Source organism: Natator depressus, chromosome 1 (assembly GCF_965152275.1).
Source record: "Natator depressus isolate rNatDep1 chromosome 1, rNatDep2.hap1, whole genome shotgun sequence".
NCBI classification, from domain to species: domain Eukaryota; kingdom Metazoa; phylum Chordata; order Testudines; family Cheloniidae; genus Natator; species Natator depressus.
Genome location: NC_134234.1, coordinates 50788860 through 50810375, shown reverse-complemented (window position 1 = coordinate 50810375; position 21516 = coordinate 50788860). Strand labels below are relative to the sequence as shown.

General features: G+C 37.2%; 1 protein-coding gene across 6 annotated transcripts in view; it reads right to left on the bottom strand.

Annotated features, from left to right (window-relative positions):
- NBEA (neurobeachin) overlaps positions 1-21516 on the bottom strand; it is an 844329-nt gene that overhangs the window by 56403 nt on the left and 766410 nt on the right. For all 6 annotated transcript variants that reach the window (XM_074959554.1, XM_074959563.1, XM_074959572.1 and 3 more), the window contains 2 exons: positions 18838-18990; positions 3698-3865 (listed from right to left, as the gene is read on the bottom strand). In XM_074959554.1, coding sequence (XP_074815655.1) covers positions 3698-3865; positions 18838-18990 — 321 coding nt within the window. The remainder of the gene's footprint in view (positions 1-3697; positions 3866-18837; positions 18991-21516) is intronic.

The following is a 21516-nucleotide window of genomic DNA, read 5'->3' as shown; positions in this document are numbered from 1 at the left end:
CCATAACTATTTCACATTTGGGGACAATGTATACCTTCAAATCAGCGGCACTGCTATGGGTACCCGCATGGCCCCACACTATGCCAACATTTTTATGGCTGACTTAGAACAACGCTTCCTCAGCTCTCGTCCCCTAATGCCCCTACTCTACTTGCGCTACATTGATGACATCTTCATCATCTGGACCCATGGAAAAGAAGCCCTTGAGGAATTCCATCATGATTTCAACAATTTCCATCCCACCATCAACCTCAGCCTGGACCAGTCCACGCAAGAGATCCACTTCCTGGACACTGTGGTGCTAAATAAGCGATGGTCACATAAACACCACCCTATACTGGAAACCTACTGACTGCTATGCCTACCTATGGTTTCACCCAGACCACACCACACGATCCATTGTCTACAGCCAAGCTCTATGATACAACTACATTTGCTCCAACCCCTCAGACAGAGACAAACACCTACAAGATCTCTATCAAGCATTCTTACAACTACAATACTCACCTGGTGAAGTGAAGAAACAGATTGACAGAGCCAGAAGAGTACCCAGAAATCACCTACTACAGGACAGGCCCAATAAAGAAAATAACAGAACGCCACTAGCCATCACCTTCAGCCCCAACGCATCATCAAGGATCTACAACCTATCCTGAAGGATGACCCATCACTCTCACAGATCTTGGGAGACAGGCCAGTCCTTGCTTACAGACAGCCCCCCAACCTGAAGCAAATACTCACCAGCAACCACACACCACACAACAAAAACACTAACCCAGGAACCTATCCTTGCAACAAAGCCCGTTGCCAACTGTGTCCACATATCTATTCAGGGGACACCATCATAGGGCCTAATCACAGCAGCTACAATATCAGAGGCTCGTTCACCTGCACATCTACCAATGTGATATATGCCATCATGTGCCAGCAATGCCCCTCTGCCATGTACATTGGTCAAACTGGACAGTCTCTACATAAAAGAATAAAGGGACACAAATCAGACGTCAAGAATTATAACATTCATAAACCAATTCGAGAACACTTCAATCTCTCTGGTCACTCGATTACAGACCTAAAAGTGGCAATACTTCAACAAAAAACTTCAAAAACAGACTCCAACGAGAGACTGCTGAATTGGAATTAATTTGCAAACTGGATACAATTAACTTAGGCTTGAATAGAAACTGGGAGTGGAAGGGTCATTACACAAAGTAAAACTATTTCCCCATGTTTATCCCCCACTCCCCTCCCCACTGTTCCTCAGACGTTCTTGTCAACTGCTGGAAATGGCCCACCTTGATTATCACTACAAAAGGTTCCCTTCCCCCTCCCACCCCCACACCCCGCTCTCCTGCTGGTAATAGCTCACCTTAAGTGATCGCTCTGGTTACAGTGTGTATGGTAACACCCATTGTTTCATGTTCTCTATGTATATAAATCTCCCCACTGTATTTTCCACTGAATGCATCCGATGAAGTGAGCTGTAGCTCACGAAAGCTTATGCTCAAATAAATTGGTTAGTCTCTAAGGTGCCACAAGTCCTCCTTTTCTTTTTGCGAATACAGACTAACACGGCTGCTACTCTGAAACCTATATACCATTTATAATTATAGTTCAAATAAATCTGAAAAGACTCCAAATCTGCTTGTATGAATCCATATGATCTTGTATGTGTGATCACATATGGACAAAAAATGAACAAGAACGTATTTTTATTCTGCAAAGAACACAGAGAAGGATTAGTGTTTGAAGTCTTTCAAGGGAACAAGTATATTATGTGTCTAGGTATGACAAACTATTTATGAGGAAATGAAGGGGATTCAGATTTCTTTTCTATTTTAAATTGAACATTTTGCTCTCAGTATCACTAAAAATAAGCTAAAAATAAATTTTCTTCGTGTGTGTGGAATGAAGAAGAAAATGGAGCTGTGAGAAGTGGTTTAGAATGCAAAGGGAAGCATGAGAAAGAAGAGACATATATATTAATGACTAAGGGGGCATAGGTTAGACGTGCATGTGGGAGCACAAAAACATCTCCCTGATTTTTTAAAAAAATCCTGACAATAAGTTGTGCATGTAACTAAGCTCACAAGAGAGCTGAAGATGCTCATCATGTCACAAGATGTTAAGCAAAGCACACTGACCTCAATCCTACAAGCCACCCTTTGTGGAGAGGTCCTTGAAGTCAGACACAGAGGTCTGTCCATGCAAATCAGGGCCTTAAGTATTGCATTACCTCTATTATTGCACAGTTACTAGTCGTATTGAACTACTAAGTATTGCACTCCTTTGCTTTCATTGCATAAGCACCTCACTTATACTTTCAAAAATTATTGTTCTTTTGTGCATGCAAATCTGCATTTTATTGCCTCTAATTATGCTCTAAGTCTCTGGAACCTGCAAACAATTATGCACGTACTTAATTTTAAGCACTTGAGTAGTCCCATTGGAATCAATGGGTCTCATCAAATGCTTAAAATGGGATATTATAATAAATGTTTGCAGGATCTGAACCTTAAAATACACCTTCTGAAATTCTAGCCCTAAGAATCTAATGATCAGATTTTTTTTTAGTCTCTTTATTTTTGGTTAGCAATCTAAATGGTAAAAAGACATTAAAATGTATTATTCCAAAATAAAAAATTAGCCTCACTGAATCCAAATGTTTCTTTGATAGCTGTTTCTTTTTCACAATCTACTAGTTTTCTGTCTTCAAGATTAAAACAAAAAAAGCGCCAAACAAAACACTCCTCCAAGAAACAAAAAACCACAAAACAAAACAAAACAAAACTCATCCCCCCCCCCAGAAAAAAACAATTCCAAAGCCTGGTAGTGTATAAATTACTACTATTTTGCATACAACAGATGGTAGATATCTGGGGGAATGGACGATTGTGTGTATAGCTGCATCACAGCAGCACTCATCTAGCAGCTGTTGTATCTTCACACTTTTCACCTAATTTTTAATCATTTTACCCAATGCATGAATGGTATTTATAGAAATAATTCTTAATAATTTTACTAAAAACAAGCACATTGACTGTAAATAAAACACATATGAGGATAGCAACATGATTATGCCCAGATGGCTAGTGTAAACATATTTGAACGAAACACCCGCACAAAAAATCCCACAAAACAACCCAACACACACAAAAAATTAAACCTAAAAACCTCCTTTAATGGTAACATTTGATTGCACATTACAGAAAGAAAAACTACAGTAATTTGAAGTAATTCTATTTGTCAGCCTGTAAAGTATGATTCTATTGATGCACATAATTGGTATTGCATTATCTGGAAATGTTACGCATTTTCCTCTGACTCATGACCACAGTGCAAAGTAATCTTTTTATTTCAGCTTTCCAGTTTTACTAAGTGTATCTATCAGATGCTAATTGTAAAGATGGTTCATTTTGTAGAACTTAACTTGCACTATAATAAATGGAGTGCGTATTAACTGTATTATATATGACAGTGCTTCCTAGCAAAGAAAATACTGCCCAGCATCTAGACCTCTTTGACATTTAAACATACTTGACTTTCCCTTTTTGGAATCACCTCGTATCCCAAGTTCTGAATAAAGTCAATAAAATCAAACCAAAAAGACTTTTTTTTAAACTAAAAAAAGATGATACATTAATGATGCCTGGGAGATGATGGCAGTTTTTAGAATGAAATGATAGTAAATGCTTACCTCCCTGAGGACAGGATCAGTGATACTGTCCAGATTCACAGAGCCTTCATACGTTAGGTAGTGGAAAACATTGAGTGCACGCACTGCTTCTGGTCCTCGTTGCTTGTAGCCAAATATAAGGTCAATCCACTGATGAAGTTGGCATGATACAAACTCACTTTCCAGCGCCTGGAAATGAAATTCAGAGTCAGGGGACAAATACTGTTTCTCATATTTACATGCTTAAATTCTGTCTTCACTTTTCTTATTGCCTGAAGAAACTGCACTGTACAGCACTACAATTCTTGTTCATACTTACAGTATATATCTGAAGTCCTTCAAACAAACATTAAACAACCACTCAACTAATTATATTGTGAAAAAAATTAAAGGACATTACTCTTATTTTGTTCAGTTGTTAATTTCCTTTTCAAAAACAGGATTTGGCTAACTATGATTGTTTTAATTAATTCTAGAGCTGTCCGATAAATTTATTGCCCAATCTGTCTAAAAATTGATGAAAAATGGGGGAAATGAGCAAAAATATCCTGATCCGCTGCTCATTTTCCAACCAGCTCTAATTAATTTTAAACCCAAAATGGAAAAGACAGGAATACAGTATTAGTTTTAAACAGCTGTATAGAGAAAATAAGATTTTTTTGAACTCCAAGTGGGGGTTGTGGCTCACTGAGAAAGGGCCAATGTTTGTCTAACCCCTCTGTGTAACACAAGTGGTGAGGAGAAGGTACTAAACTGCAACCATAGAAGTGATGATAGCAATAAAGGTTGAGCTTGGCCTTTCCATTATAAAGAAAGATCTACCTATCTTTAGATGTCACTGCCTGCATTGGGAGCTTTGAAAGGCTCGGAGAAGGCGTAGGGTGCCCTTAACTTCCTTCCACTAGAAACCACTTATCTTGCTTCCCACAGGCTATTATCTGGAAAACATATACAGTTCTCCTCTGCAGGTACTTAGTATGTATGTAAGCATTAAAGGTTACATTAATGGATTTTCCATACCAGTTACTAGGACTCGTCGAAAATTTTCCAATAAAATTATTTTTTGAGGTAAAATTGTATTCAACTAAATAAATTTGGATATCCTGTCATGGTGCCTCCTTGGAGTTATAGTTCGGTTTCCTCAATACAAGTGTAACCATCCTGAATTTTGACTTTAGAATAAAATGTTCAGTTGCTGAAGGTACAGAAGGGGTCTCCGTCTTTTTGGAGGACCAAGAAGTAAGGGGAATAGAAACCTCTTCCTTGATATTGAGGTGTCATTCACTCTGTTGCCACTCACAGGAGAACGGAGTCTGTCTCCTGGCGAAGAATCACCTTATGACAGTGATCCCTGAAGGGGATCCAGGAAGGAAGTTTGCATGGATGGATGGAGGGAAAGAAACTCTATGTAGTATCCTGATGGATAATTTATAAGACCCAACTGTCTGTCATTATGGAGTCCCAATTATGTGCAAAACATACAAGGCATCCCACAGAATAATGTGGGTAGATTGGATGGCACCAACAGTGGTGGGTGGATCTTGACCACGACATCAAAAAGCAGCCCTTAGCAAGTGGCTGGGAATGGGAAGAGTGCATGGCAGCAGAGGTGGCTGAAAACAGAGGCTTCTGAATCCTTTGTAGTTTACATAGTAAGTTGGCTGGGCGTTGCTGGCAGAATGCCCAAGTCCCCGGTAAGGGGAGAAAAACCACCTATATTAATTATACTAAAACTTTAACTATGCTAATATGTACTATAAACTATTTACAAATTTGTTTACAGAGCAATAATAGTAAAATCGTGTGGAAGGAGAAACGTGTGGATGTAGGGATTCTGACTCAGGCCATACAGCGGTAAGAAGGAACTGGAGAGGCGTTGGCCTGCATTGCCTCTTATGCCCTCAGTCTGGAGCATGAGGTGAATTACTGTGCATGTGCAGGCCAACAGTCACTGCTTGCTAGAATTTCCGGACTCGCACACATGGCACGCACACGCACCTACGTGTGGAATACACATAGAACTCAAAGAAGAAGGTTAAGTTTGGATACAGATGCAAACTTCTAAAAAATTCAGATCAAGTGTTCTGTTTCAGGCCCATCTCATAAGAATATGCCTCAGTATGGTTGCCAACCCTCCAGGATTGCCCTGGAGTCTCCAGGAATTAAAAATTAATGAAAGATGATGTCATGTGATGAAACCTCCAGGAATACATCCAACAAAAATTGGCAACCCTATGCCTGAGCCACAAAATCCAGAACTGGAAAGTTTTTGGAGATTTGGATCTGATGATCCAGTTCATAACCATTCTTCTTTGATACATATGTGATCCACATTCACTGTAGCTCCGGTAAAGGCCATTGGCTTGTCCTTGCCGAGAATGTTAATGGACATAGTCTTATGAAATTGTTATCCAATACCAAAACTGCCAAAACATAGGTTAAACGCAAAAGGAAAGTGAAAGTCATACAAAAAAGCTCAACAAGTCTATATGTGAAAGAGTGGTTGATGCTAGAATTGGCCATGGTTTGAACAAACATAGCTGCTAACTGTCATTTGGTGCTCGGGAACCTTTTGTGCAATGTCATAGCCCTGGTCCAGGTCAAGCAATCCTGGGTGCTTGGGTGTTGGAGACCCATTGATCTGAAGCAACTGCTTGTTAGGCCTGGAGCTCTACAGGACATGGCAAATAACATTATTAGTGGTATGACAAAGGTTGTGGTTCTTTTATTCAAGCAAGCACATCTGTTTCATGATGACTGTTGTGCTCTATGTTGGCACTATGCATTCTGCCAACTATGCAGAAGAGGACAGGACAAGGAGAAATGGTCTCAAGTTGCAGTGGGGGAGGTTTAGGTTGGATATTAGGAAAAACTTTTTCACTAGGAGGGTGGTGAAACACTGGAATGCGTTACCTAGGGAGGTGGTAGAATCTCCTTCCTTAGAAGTTTTTCAGGTCAGGCTTGACAAAGCCCTGGCTGGGATGATTTAATTGCGGATTGGTCCTGCTTTGAGCAGGGGGTTGGACCAGATGACCTCCTGAGGTCCCTTCCAACCCTGATATTCTATGATTCTATGATTCTCTCTCTCGCTCTGCCCAAACCTAGACATGGAGCTCTAGAGCAGTTAGAAATATAAACCATTGCGATAAGGCTGTTGCATATGTTAAATACTGCACTGATTTATGCTGATAATCTGTAAGTGTCTTGAGGATAGCATTTTTTCACTGTATGTTTTGTTCCTGCTTCAGCCTTTTCATTATTCCATATACAGGGCAAGAACATAATAGTTTTAGGCCCAGCTTCTCAAAATGCCACATTAGTATGGCCACATTAAACAATTTTTTGATATATAGCTGCAATTCAATGAATTGTGTCATTATCTGGAGGAATGTGTCTGGCTAGCTTTAAAAGTGAAGATATTTACTTATCTGGAGTTTAAAGTAAAGGAATTAGGCTCTTAAATTAGCACTTCTAAAAAACCTATAATCATCTTTAATTTCTTGAAAATAAAACCAGCATCAACATAATTTGTTAACTAAACACTTAAATCAGGTTTTCAGTTAATCACTAATTATAGGGGGAGCTGGCAGCAACCCCCTATATTTAGGTTGCTTAACATTTTCCTTTGTCTGGCTATGCCGGAAAAGGGACAGGAAACACCAGATGTGGTTTTAATCAGGCCACAAATTTATTCTTAAAAACCTGCCAGTACTCAGCAGATAAAAGTGTACAGTGCAGGTAATTCCACATACATTTCTATATACTCAAGGGGCTGCTGTCAGCCCTTCGTCTTTCCAATCCTCGTCCCACTCATCCTGCTGCTGGGACCCTGCTACCACTCCCCTCCCTTATGAGGGTTAAGGGGGCTATAAAAGAGGGGTGTTTGAATTTAAGTACATCAGAAGCAGGAAGCCTGCCAAACAATCACTGGGACCACTGGATGATAGAGGTGCCAAAGGAGCACTCAGGGAAGATAAGGCCATTGCGAGAAACTAAATGACTTCTTTGCTTCGGTCTTCACTGCAGAGGGTGAGGGAGATTTCCACATCTGAGCCATTTCTTTTAGGTGACAAATATGAAGAACTGTCCAAGATTAAGGTGTCAATAGAGGAGGTTTTAGAAAAAATGACAAAAGAAACAGTAATAAGTCACTAGGACTAGATGGTATTCACCCAAAAGTTCTGAAGGAACTAAAATATGAAATTGCAGAACTACCAACTGTGGTATGTAACCTATCATCTAAATCATCCTCTGTATCAGATGATTGGAGGATAGCTAATGTGACACAGATTTTTTAAAAAGGCTCCAGAGGTGATTCTGGCATCTACAGGCAGTAAGCCTCACTTCAGTACCAGGCAAATGGTTGAAATTATCGTAAAGAACAGAATTATCAGACACATAGATTAACACAATTTTTTGGGTGAAGAGTCAACATGGTTTTGTAAAGGGAAATCATGCTTCACCAATCTACTAGAATTCTTTGAGGGGGTCAACAAGCATGTGGACAAGGGTGATCCAGTAGATACAGTGCACTGGGACTTTCAGAAAGCCTTTGACAAGGTCTCTCACAAAAGGTTCTTAAGGAAGGTAAGATGTCATGGGATAAGAGGAAGGTCCTCTCATGAATTAGTAACTGGTGTAAAGATAGGAAACAAAGGGTAGGAATAAATAGTCAGTTTTCAGAATGGAGAGAGGTAAATAGTGGTGTCCCCCAGGTATCTGTACTGGGTCCGGTGCTGTTTAACATATTCATAAATGATCTGGAAAAGGGGGTAAACAGTGAGCTGGAAAAATTTGAAGACAATACAAAATTACTCAAAATAGCTAAATCCAAAACAGATTGCAAAGAGTTACAACTGGATCTCACAAAACTGGGTGACTGGTGAAGAACATTGCAGATGAAATTCAATGTTGGTAAATGCAAAGTAAGTCACATTAGGAAACATAATCCCAACTATACATACAAAATGATGGGATCTAAATTAGCCGTTACCACTCAAGAAAGAGATCTTGGAGTCATTGTGGATAGTCCTCTGAAAACATCCACTCAATGTGCAGCAAAAAAAGCTAATGCAATATTAGGAACCATTAGGAAAGAGATAGATAATAAGGCATAAAATATCATAATGCCACTATATAAATTCATGGTGCACCCACATCTTGAATACTGCATGCAGTTCCAGTCACCCCATCTCAAAAAAGATATATTAGAATTGGAAAAGGTACAGAGACGGGCAACAAAAATGATTAAGGGTATGGAACAGCTTCCATATGAAGGGCGATTAAAAAGACTGGGAATATTCAGCTTGGAAAAGTGGGGAGAAAAGGTAGAGATCTATAAAATCCTGACTGGTGTGGAGAAAAGGAATAAGGAAGTGTTATTTATTCCTTCACATAACACAAGGATTAGGGGTCATCCAATGAAATTAACAGGCAGCAGGTTTAAAACAAAGATAAGGAAGTATTTTTTCACACAACGCAGTCAAGCTGTGGAACTCGTTGCCAGAGGATGTTTTCAAAACTATAATGGGGCTTAAAAAAAATAGTTAAGTTCATGGAGGATAGGCCCATCAATGGCTATTATCCAAGATGGTCAGGGATGCAACCCTGTGCTCTGGGTGTCCCTAGCCTCTGACTGCCAGAAGAAGGGAATGGACAACAGGGGATGGATCACTCGATGATTGCCTGCTCTTTCATTCCCTCTGATGCACCTGGCATTGGCCACTGTTGGAAGACAGGGTACTGGGCTAGATAGCCCATTGATCTGACCCAAAATGGCCATTGTTATATTCCCTGATGTACCAATCAAAGGAGACCCAAGCCTCCTTTTCTCTGCTCCTTTAAAGGATGCCTCCTTTAAATCTTTTACCAATTAGTTTTATCTGATAACTGTATGTGTGCCGTACGGAGTACCTGCGCTGGATATCTGCCACAAGCATAAGAAGTTGCGACATTAAAGCCTAACCACCCTTTCTTAACCTAACAGGTCCCTAACCTGCCGTGGGTTAATATTCAGCAGGGGGACTGTCCCTGAGCTAGAGAATTGTCTTTTGTCTGTCCTAAGAAATTTTGTTCACATTTTACTGAGAAACTTTGGAAAATCATCACTTGTCTTCTCTCACTTGCGTTCCTCAGGAAAAAGGTGGCAGCCTGCAAAATAAGAACTGAATACAAACATTCTGAACTGCTGTGCTTGTGTTTCTGTCAAACCAGTCACAGCAGCCCCACCACCACAAACCGTAGTAGCCAGATCAGCTATAGCAGGGGGAAGGGGAAGAAACCGGGGCCAGGCTCTCCATGACCACCCCACAGACTCAGTACATGGCCCTAACAGCCCATCTCCCCTCTGGTGCACCATGTGGGGAAGGAGCTCTCCCATCTCCTGGAGAGAGGGAAAAGGAGAGAGAGGTGGTCCCGGTTCCTCCAACCCAGCATTTCACCCCACCAGTTCAGTATTCTAAAGCAGGTCTTACTGACAATGCCAGTTTTGAAGAGATACTATTTTCATGTGGATGAATTGTTCTTTAATAACTTCTACATCATATTAAGCATAAATGAGCTTCTTTTTAACAGGATAACCACCTTCTACTGCAGCCAGCTAATGTACTTAATCCTGGAGCTCAAGTTGCAGAAGTCTGTGGTGCAGTGCAGAAAGTTCAGGGTTCAAATCAAGCTAATGATGCAAGATGGGAGAGCTGTTGTAGCTAAACAAGAGAATTTTGTTTTTACCTCTTTCATTTAAAAAAAAATCCTAGAAGCGACATAGAAAAATACATTAAACTACTGTTATTTAGGCTGCAAAGTAAAGCACCAAAAAATCAGATTGTCTATGCAACTTTAATTCTGTCTGCTTGTTTGTAGGCAGTATGATAATACACTATTTTTTCCACAAGTCCCTTGCCTCACTCAGTGCAGAGGATGGATGCACAACAGGATAAAATTAAGTTTGCACAGGCATCCATAAATCTGGCATTTCATAATGCTGAGTGCTTGACTTCGAAACATAGATAACATTCTTTTAACTTTTTTTTGTGTTTAATAATATTTCAGTCACATATTTCCCTACCTCTTTTCTATTTGCTAGTTCTACATATTTACATTTTTCAAAAAGGTTGTGTTGTGTCTGTATCTGCACCTTACATATTTAATAACAAAATAATTTACACAAAAAACTGATAATAGGAGTCTGTTTTATTCACAGTAAGCTGTGGGGCACTGAAACTAGGAGTGCTGGGGTTGCAGCAACACTCCTAGCTTGAAGTGGCTTCCATCATATACAGGGTTGACAGTTTTGTTCAGTGGCTCTCAGCACCCCCACTATACAAACTGTTCCAATGCGCCTGTGATCATCTCAGGCGAATTGGCCGGGTTTGAGAAAGTAGCAGCAGTTGTTTAAAAAGGGGACAGTAAAATTATAAAAAAGAAAGGACTGGACCAAATAAGCATATTTGATATACAGTACTATAATCTCTAATATTTTCCCCTCCCCCATCATTGTTGGACGAGTTGGGTGTGTATGTTCAAAGTTGCCCTGAGGCAGTTTATCTTGCATGGCCAAGACTTACTCAGCAGCTCATCATTCCAGAGTAAGTCTTACATCCGATGAAGTGAGTTGTAGCTCACAAAAGCTTATGCTCAAATAAATTTGTTAGTCTCTAACATGGCTGTTACTCTGAAATTAGTCTCTAAGGTGCCACAAGTCCTCCTTTTCTTACTAACACTGGCAGTTTTGATGAGGTCATATTTTCACATGTATGAACTGTTCTTTAATAACTTCTCTATTTTATGAAGCACAAATGAGCTTCATTTTAGAAGTAGAATTTCATATCTTTTGTCTGCTTTTTAAAAATTCAACAAGCATATTTATTATACTGAGTATGTGAAAAATCCCATTAAAGTGCTGTAGGACTAAATGTGGTAGGAGCTTGTGGGAGTTTTGTGAGGACTTGACTCTTTCATTATTTTGAATTTGAGACTTTAGAGTTCCCAAAGGATTGTAAGTTTTCAAACAATTCCTAACACTATTGGCCTTGGATATATCTGTGTCCCTGAATTACAACACCTCATATACATTTGAATTATAGTAATATAATACTACTACTAATTAGAGATGGGCAAAACATTGATTTTTTGGTTTGGTGACCAACCTGAAAAATCAGAAACAAAAATTTGTGTTGAACCAAAATAGCAAAATTTTTAAATGAAACACTGTTAGGTGTTTTCAGAATTACCTCTCCTCCCTGTTTTTTTTTTTTATTCAGATGAAACTATTTGCTGAATTTGACCTGAATACACAAACATTTTGATCAAACTGAAACTGGATTTTTTGGCAAATAGACTATTTTTTCCAAAAAAAAATATCATTCAGCTTTACTACTACTATCTTTAAGTTAGAAAAGTACGGGCAGTGATTAATTCCAAATACATGACACTATCAGTGTGAAGAATTTTGAGACTTCTGTGCCCTAAGAGTCAGCCCTTGCGTAAGTAGCTCATTTAGATATTTTTGTGGTAGCAGTTCAATATCTGGAAGGGACAATACAAGGCCAGATTCTGAGAATTCTGTCCAGTTTTCTCAGTGAAGTTCTAGAGACGCTGTGTGGTGGTAACTTCAACCTGTATTCATGTATAATATAATCAAGTGGGGAAGTATTGGGTCCAGTGTTGACTGACATTAGTAATGCCCTCCTATGGGAGGGCAGGGTCTCAATTTCCCTTGAACAAGCAGACGTTAGGGCCTTGCTCAACAAATGTACTATTGGCTGACAATTTCACCAGTTATTGTCCTGACTACAGTCTTCCCTTTTTGGTACAGATTATTGAAATGGCTGTGATAAAGCAACAGAGGTATTCTTTGGAAACCTCAGATATCCTTTCAACCTTTTACAATCTGGATTTGGCCTATGTTTGACTTTTTCCACTATCAGTCTTGATGCCCTGTTTCTCTACCTCTCTTTGTACTGTATCTTTACTCACGCTATTCACTACACAGACTCTTCTTCCCTAATTTGGTCTACCAAACCCACTACCCTTTTTTCTTTTGAAAATTCACTACTTATATAATACCAGCAATGTGTGTATCGGTTTCCTGGAGGATATGTGAAGTAGTGTCAGGAAAACGGGGTGTGGGAATTTTTTGTGTTATCATTAATTTCCAGGAACAATTGTAACATAACACACATATTGGTAATAAAATATCTTTAAGATATGTCAGGCTTATTATTATAAAACACAATTTTCAAGGGCCATTTCAGCATAATCCTTCTTTTATGGCTGGCACTGCCATGCATGTTTCCAGCCTGAAATACAAGTAAATACATTTTTTAAAATAAATAAATAAAATGTTCATGATTTTTGTCTAAAGGAAGCACAGCAATAATTAATAACTATTATAGATGTTTACTCTTAAATGGCAACCAGCTATTACCCAGTGTGTTCTCTGTCCATAATTCAAAAATACACAGAAACAAATATTTGGTGGAGGTGTGGAATTAGATTTGTTTGGGGCACTGCTACATATGATGGAAGCTTCATCTTCAAATGGAGACATTCTACCGCCAAGTCACATTTTTTCCTTCATGTTTTGTTCTTTTTCGTAAAAAGATTTTAATTATTTTTTAAAAGGTAGTACACCCAAATGGTGCATAAATTGTGCTGATTCCTCCTAGTCAATGTTTTTAAGACCCAAACTTTTCTCTCTTCAGCACAGATAAGACTCTAGGTTCAGACCCCAACCATTTCCTGTCTTGATTACTATTATAACCTCTTCTTCTCTGGCTTTAAAACATTAAACATATTGCAATTTGAAAAAGAATTGGTTGTTTAAGGAAGGTGATTGTCTAATAACGGTTGAGTAGAATTGTATTCAATGCATTTGGGATATTTTGGGGTCATCTCTTTCCACAGGAAGATGTTTCCTGAATGGGGTTCTCTATATAGTAAGGTTAATCAGGCTTCTTTTGCTATGCAAACTGTGTTTTCTCAATAATAATTGTGTACAACGGCAGCTGTCATATTTAGATTTAAATTGCTCTGAATTAAATGTGTTTATATTGTGTTCAGTAAGAATCCTGACAATCATACAAAATAATACCAAACAAAAAATTACCACCAACACATCAAAATGAAATTTTCTCATGTTGTGTTTACTCAGTGCAAAACATTGTCAACTCCTATCAATAGATGAAAAATAGGCACTCAACCACCCTATCTACCAAAACCAAGGTTTCAATTTATATATTAAATGTTTGTTAACCAGGAAATATTACCCAAGCTTCTGAGTAGTCATGAAATGATTTCAAAAATGTAAATATTAGCTAAAAATTGTGTATATAAATCATTCTACAGAAAGGATGAAAATTCATCCTTAATAACAAATATAGAAGAGCAACAAAATATGAATTACAAAAACCAGAAACCGAGTGGTCTTTCTAAAAATGTCATTTATAGTAAATGCATTTTACGCAACACTATAATTTGTAATATAATACATGCATGTTCAACCATCAGAATATCATTATAATTAATGTAAATTACAGCAGATCACATCTTTTGTTTTTAAACTATGGAATGCTTATTAAAAAGGCTTTGCTTCAGTGTTTCACAGTAGAGTTCTTTGCCTCAATTTAACATGCCTGACTTACTGGCTGAATATGTTCTATTTCTGGCTCTCAGAACCCCCAGAAGTCTGCTGGGATTGAGAGGCTGAGTAAGACTACAGATGCACATCTGTGGAAGTTTTTTTTTTTTTTTTAAATGGTAGATTATGATTGATGAACACAGCATTAGGGTAATGTTATCAGGGACACTTACTGCTTCTGTCCTCTGTGACATCACTGAGGTCAGACCATAATCATGTTAGCATTGAACACAATGCTTTATTAATGTTTCATGAGTAAGTCAGTAGTAATCAGTCTAGCTATGTATGGATAAATTAAACTGGTACAACAATCCCTGATGTATAAATCGAGTGCTTTTAGAATGTACCACAACAGCTCTTAAAAGTAACCTGACAATCACTTTTCCAAGCTTTCTAATTAGACCAATTTTCACAAGTTTCATGGCATTTATTTTAATGGACAGCCATTTCCACCACAGTGCACATATTTATTAAGTATGAAAAAACCCTACAAAACCCCCTCATTTCCCAATTCTAAAAAGCCTATTAACCAATAGATTAGATGGGAGCCATCTCTCTAAGTCAAATTCTGTGCGTAATGCTGAAACTCTTGATTTGTTTATTTCTATTTATTTTAACAATCTATGAATGCATAAGCAAGATGTAAATAAGTGTTTCTGTCCACATACATAGAATTATAATTTATATATGGCTATGGTGAGCAAAATGTACATGAATATCTGTCAACTAGAAAATACTGAATACCCACACTATGGTTTGTGGTATCACATACGGCTCAATCCAACATAATGGAAAGACTCCCATTGACTTCAGTGGGCTCTGGATCAGGATCACAGTGTCTTGACATAGCCTCCAGATTTCTGTGGCTTCCCTGTAAATATGTACAGTACCCATTTTGCTAAGCCTGCTGAACAAATTCCAGCTCTTGGGGCAAGCTCATCTCATTTTAGAGATATCGGTACCACTCTCATGCTATATTTTTCTTTAGATAGATTTTTGTAAGACAAGCCAAAGTTTTGGGCTAGAGATGGGCAATTTGAATAATAAATCTGCTGAACAATCCAAATACATGTAGAATCAGACATTAAAAATGGGTACGATCTATTAGGACATCTCCTTCCACTCCTCTCACAGTTCAGAAACGTTTTCTATGGTACAGTTTCTTGTATATTGTCTAATCTAGTTTTATAAATGCGAAGTGATGGGGCATTAGAAATCTATTCCATAATCTAATAGATTTCAATATCAAGTTTTTCTGGTAAATCCACCTGTTTTTTTTCCCCTTTCTAAGCTCAATCCTATTATTCCAAGTTCCTTGGTGTTTATAACATTTTTGCACGTTTTCCCTGCCTTAGCTATCAGTTAGCCCACTACACACATTTAGCTTAAAAAAAACCCCTCCTTATTTTCTTTAAATAGTCCCCCCCTCATTTACATTATTTCTCTTCTCTGAACTCACTCTAATTTGTCAATATCCTTCTGCCTTTAAGTTGCCAGAAATGAATGCAGTATTCCAGGTGCAGTCTCACCAGAGTCATATAAAGGGACTATCTATATGCTCTATTCCATATACAGGGCTCAAAATTGCACTTGCCATTTTTGGTGCCGAAGGACATTGCATATCAAATTTGCTGTTCATTATCACCCCCAACTCCCTTTTGGCATTACTACTTAACAGATTTTTTCTTCCTATTGAATATCTATTTATTCTTTTCTTACATCTCCCAATGTAGCATTATTTGTAAATTTCATTAATATGCTGTCCTGCTACTTCTGGTTAACTGAACTATATATGCTGGGGCTTGAGAAACCCCAGGCTCACTAAAGATTCTTCTCCATTAGCATTGGCAATCCAAGACTATTTTCTGCAGTACTATTGCCAAATAAGGACGAGGAAGGACTGGTGGCCTGCTATCTGAAAAACTGTATGGATTTGTGGAGGACTGGACTTAATCTTCAACAACTATTAAACCACTCACTGTGGAAGAGATGTTGGGATGAATAAAGGTCATCCAGAAAATATCTCCCATCAAGAATTGGATAAAAACAGTAGGCTGCTAAAGTCAGGGGAGATAGGTAGGTTAGGATGATATGTGAATTGGATAATTCTTGGATTTAAGAGTCTGATAAATATTCAATCAATTTAAGTCCCTAATTCAACTAATCCATAAATCCTAAAATTAGCCTATCTAGTAGTCTGAGCATACCTATGGGTATACAGAGTTCATTTTTTCCCTCTGCAAGCCTAACATTTGGATGGTGTTTCCAACTTTTAGCTCCAATCCTTTATTAAATGCATAGCACTGTAAATGGCATACATACCATACTTTAAATTCATACAAACAGCTATTTTCTCCAACAACCATAAATATCGCAGCACAAAACCTCTACAGACAGAACTCTTTAAGGTATTTTTCCAAAAGCAGAAACAAAATGGCAGCACAGAAATCACAGATTAGCACATCATGCATACATTCAAACTGTTTCTCATCACATATTGTCTTTGTTCTCTATTTAAAATTTTACACCTTTAAACATAAAATGAGAGACCAACTTTAGTATAAAAGAATAAAAAATATTTCTAAAATTTCATGTAGGAATTGAATTGTGTGTGTGTTTAATTATTTTCTCCAAAAGTGGTGGTTTGTTTATTTTATTTCAGTAAGGAATAAAAGAAAATGGACCTGCTGCTACTCTCATTGAAGTCAATAGTAACCCTCTTATTGACTTCGGTGAGATTAACATTGGGACCCATACATTGCCATTGTCTCTGGTAACTATTAACTTTTTAAAATAATCTTAAAATAACTATGTCTGTAAAACAAAAAATTCACAGTCAGATATTTTAGAAGGAAAATACCATTTAGTGTCTCCCTAACAGTGCAAGACTGTCCTCTTTCATATGTGTCTAGTGTTTTATTATAAGATAGGGTAGGTGTTTTAATATTCAGTTATTCTTTTGAACTTTAGAGGGCTGTTTTTATGTGAATCCCAGAAGCACCGTTCCCTAAAAGATATATTTCTAGGAATTAAATTGCAGCATTGCTAATGTCAATATGCTGATGGAGTAGCATTTCTCCAAAAAAGGTGTTTTAGGCAGTGGTCTCTAAGTAGATAGATCTATACACCTCTTGGGCACACATATATTGAGATAATCTGTAGGCACAGGTAAGTAGTGGGTATTTTGATTCAGATCCATTTCAGGAAAATAGTAATTAAGTTGTTGAGAACTGTGATATAGTATATGAAATACCTTCCTTTTTCTAAAAATGTTAAAAATATATCTTATTATTAATTTTATCATGAACAAATATTAACATATGTAAGAAAACTTGCCAATATAGGCAGATGAAATAAATATAAATAATTTTTACTTAAGATAGATTTTAATTCTAGGAGAAAATGTGTGTCAAAGGTCAGACTATCTTTAAAAAGCTCAGTTTATTATGAACAACCTTGCAAAATATAAACAAGTTTTGATCATGTATGCAGAGAAAACACAGATCTAGGTAATGGAAAACACTACTGAATATGCTCCACTAAAATTCTATTATAATTTTACGAAAAAGCATAAATACACATATCAATACTACTAATCAAGCCACTTTGTCACCAACGTAATTTGACAGACGCCCAGAAGGTGAAATACTATGGCTGAAAACAGAGAAGAAGAAACAGTCTCCTCTTAAAACCTCTATATCTTTTCCTTGAAAGTATATTAATTTATTGAAAAATACTTTATTTATGCAAAAAAGTATACATTACAGATTAAGTAAAAAGAAAAAAGAAAAGGAGTACTTGTGGCACCTTAGAGACTAACCAGTTTATTTGAGCATGAGCTTTCGTGAGCTACAGCTCACTTCAGTGAGCTGTAGCTCACGAAAGCTCATGCTCAAATAAACTGGTTAGTCTCTAAGGTGCCACAAGTACTCCTTTTCTTTTTTCTTTTTACGAATACAGACTAACACGGCTGTTACTCTGAAACCTGTCATTACAGATTAAGGTGTTTCATAGTGACAATTCTGCACACTTGGTAGTGATTTGAGTTGGAAGGTTACTTTTGCAAAACCCGTTCAGAAAATATAGTACTTGGCACAGTAGCTCAGTATCCCTGCACAAACAATTAATTCCTTTTGAATGGAAACTGAACAGCGTCCAATCATGCAAGGAGCTGAATACTTCCTGCAAACTCCCTTTGTGTTTATTTGCAGCAAATGTTCAGTATTTTGCAGGACTGGGCTCTTAATTCTTCAGGATATTTTACATTGTCCAACTGAGGCCCATCAAATTGCTTTCTCCTGAGGGAGCAAATAACTGAATTTACAATTCCATTATTGGTCCTCATTGAAGAAAAATCATTGTACAATAAAGAGTCCTGTTAAATAAGAGCTGAATGGAAACTCCTCCCCCACTTCTTCTTCTTGCATTTTAACCCTAATTCTGAAGAGGTGAAAAGCCAGTGATATATTAGCTTGTTAAAACACTGAACTTGTTACTAAAGCTTAACTAAAATCCCTCTTACCATCCTGTTGATCCGGACAAAGTCTTCAGGCTTCTTTGCCCAAGGGGGAAGCTCAACATCATTTACAACAACTTCATCCTCTCTGACACCTAGATTATATCCGTTACTGTTGACAAACATCTCTGGTAGGTAGTAAAACTCTGGAATTAACTCCTGGCAGAGAGAAAGCATAGTGTGTTACCTTGCACATGTACAGAACAGCTGCATGATACTTAAAGTTTTCAGAATTTCTGTTTCTCATACAATAACCTTATAAGAAAAACAAACAATCTTTCCCGTTTGCACAAAATCATACTTGCATTATTTTTTATTTCTGTGGACAAGAGATGTTTAAGGAAGAATTTTTATAATATTTTTCTTATACTTAACTTTTAGCAGATATTTTGTTATAATATATTAAATAGTTTTTGTCTTCCTCAATCTTGTTTCAATAAATGATACGAGTTAGGAAGAGCACTACCTTCTCACCCTTTGTTAAATTAAATATGTTTAAATATCAGAGATCTTCCAACTGCTGTTTAACAAAACTATTTAAAAAAGGAAGAACCTGTGAAGTCTTCATGGAAAAGAAGGTTATATTTTAATCCTAATTTTTCTTTGCTTTTTTTTCATATTATCCATTGTATTAACAGATATAACACAATTTTATGGATAAAAAGATGGCACATGATAAACAAAAACAGTTTCAGGTGAGTGGACTTTTCTGTAGTCAGCAACATTCAAATATGGAAAGGAAGCTAGCAGAATGGCAAAATGTCTTTAAAATTTAAATACATGCAACTTGAATTATGAAAGCTCAGTAAACAGGAAGCAAATCTGAGCTGGTATTAATATTTAGTAGTGCCCACTGTGAAGTTTATCACAGTTTAAAAGGAAGTCCTAAGCTGAAATTCAATGATTTTGACACCATAAATATCACAATTTGTAGGTTTCTATTACTGAAGCAGCTGGTACTGAATTGCAATAATAGAAAAAGCTACAGCTTTAAACCCACCATCTTTTCTCTAATATCTAGATAGGGATTAAATTCACTAAATTACCTTATTAAAAGCATTAGGGCATTCTGTTGTGTAACATGATCAAAACTGATGACACAGCACCTGAAACCTTAATCTCTTTGTGGTCTTTTCAAAGGCTGCAGACACACAGAGCATAAAAAATCACTGCAGACACTAAAGTATCTAATTAAATCTGATCCACAACTCTACAGAGAATAGAGCAGTTAAAGCACAGAAGGCCCTTTCAAGTTTTACCATTAAAAAACAAATATATGAATATTTACATACAAATTTTAAGTATTTTTAGTGGAACAATTTATTTGGTTCTCTTATACCATTCATGCTGTATGACAAACACTATGATTCAAATTAGACTAAAAAACACAACACTAATTAATATTTAGCCAACGTAAAATAGTAATTAAATGAGACATGCCTGAACATGCATTATGCTCATTATATAGCTTGTAACTACATAAAACAATAACATTTAAAAAAATTTTTCACACAGTAAACAGTAAAACCATGTAATGTAAAAAAGATAAAAACCCTGCATATCATACTAGGTTAAACACAGACTGTTTGGCTGGGAATCCTAACTTGTTATATTACCACCTCTAGTTTGTTTACTTGAGGAGTTTTCTAAAAATTCACTCTGATATGGCTGAAAACAACCTGTCCATTCCCCTTCTGACTCTCATCCCATGAGTTCTTAGATTCTTGAAGAACCCCTATTTGTCCATTCTCACAGGGACAGCACAGGGTCTGATTATCTTTCCAGAGCACAGCAAAACTACCCCTAACTGTGGAATAATGAGTTGCTGCAAAGCAACACATGCTGTAGTGCAAATCACAGGCCTCAGAGGTCTTTCAGATGCCTGCTGGCCTAAGAGTATGTGAGTGAGCGTATGTCATCTCAAAATAATTCAAATGAAATGGAATACAACAATGGAAAAACTGACTTCTAATTTACAAAATCTTCATTTAAATTTTGAACAAAATCCATGCAGTGAATATTGCTGATTTTTTGACTGGCTATAACATTTTTACACAGTCGGCTGTTCTTGTAACATATAAGAAGACATGTAGTCTCTGCAGCTTCTCAGTTGTAGAGCCAGACTGTGAAACTCCTGCAGCTGATGTAACTGTACATTTTGCATTATCCAAATAAATGTCCAATCTTTTTTTGAACCCTACTAACCTCTGGCCCTCAATGATACCTTGTGGCAAAGAGTTCTACACAATTACATATTAATAAATTACCAATTTAAAATTTGATGCCATTCATACAAATTCAATGTTTCTTTGTTCCTGTAGGGTGAGAAAGGAGCATCTTATTTACCCTTTATACAATTTATTATTTTGTAGTCATTTAGCATGACCTCTCTTACTCATCTTCTCTGGAAAGTAAGCAGTCCCAGTCTTTTAATCTTTCCTCATATGGCACTCTCTCCAGGCTGCTAATCCCTTTTTGTTGCTCATCTCTGAACATCCTGTATTCCTGATAAATCCTTTTTTGAAACAAGGTGAGCAGACTGATCATAGTATTTCAGGTGAGGGAATAATATCCATTTATGTAAAAACAGTATGATATTTCCAGAATTATTTTCATTCCTATTCATTATTAATCTTAACATTTTGTTTGCTTTCTTGACCACTACCTTGTGGCATCCCACTCTTA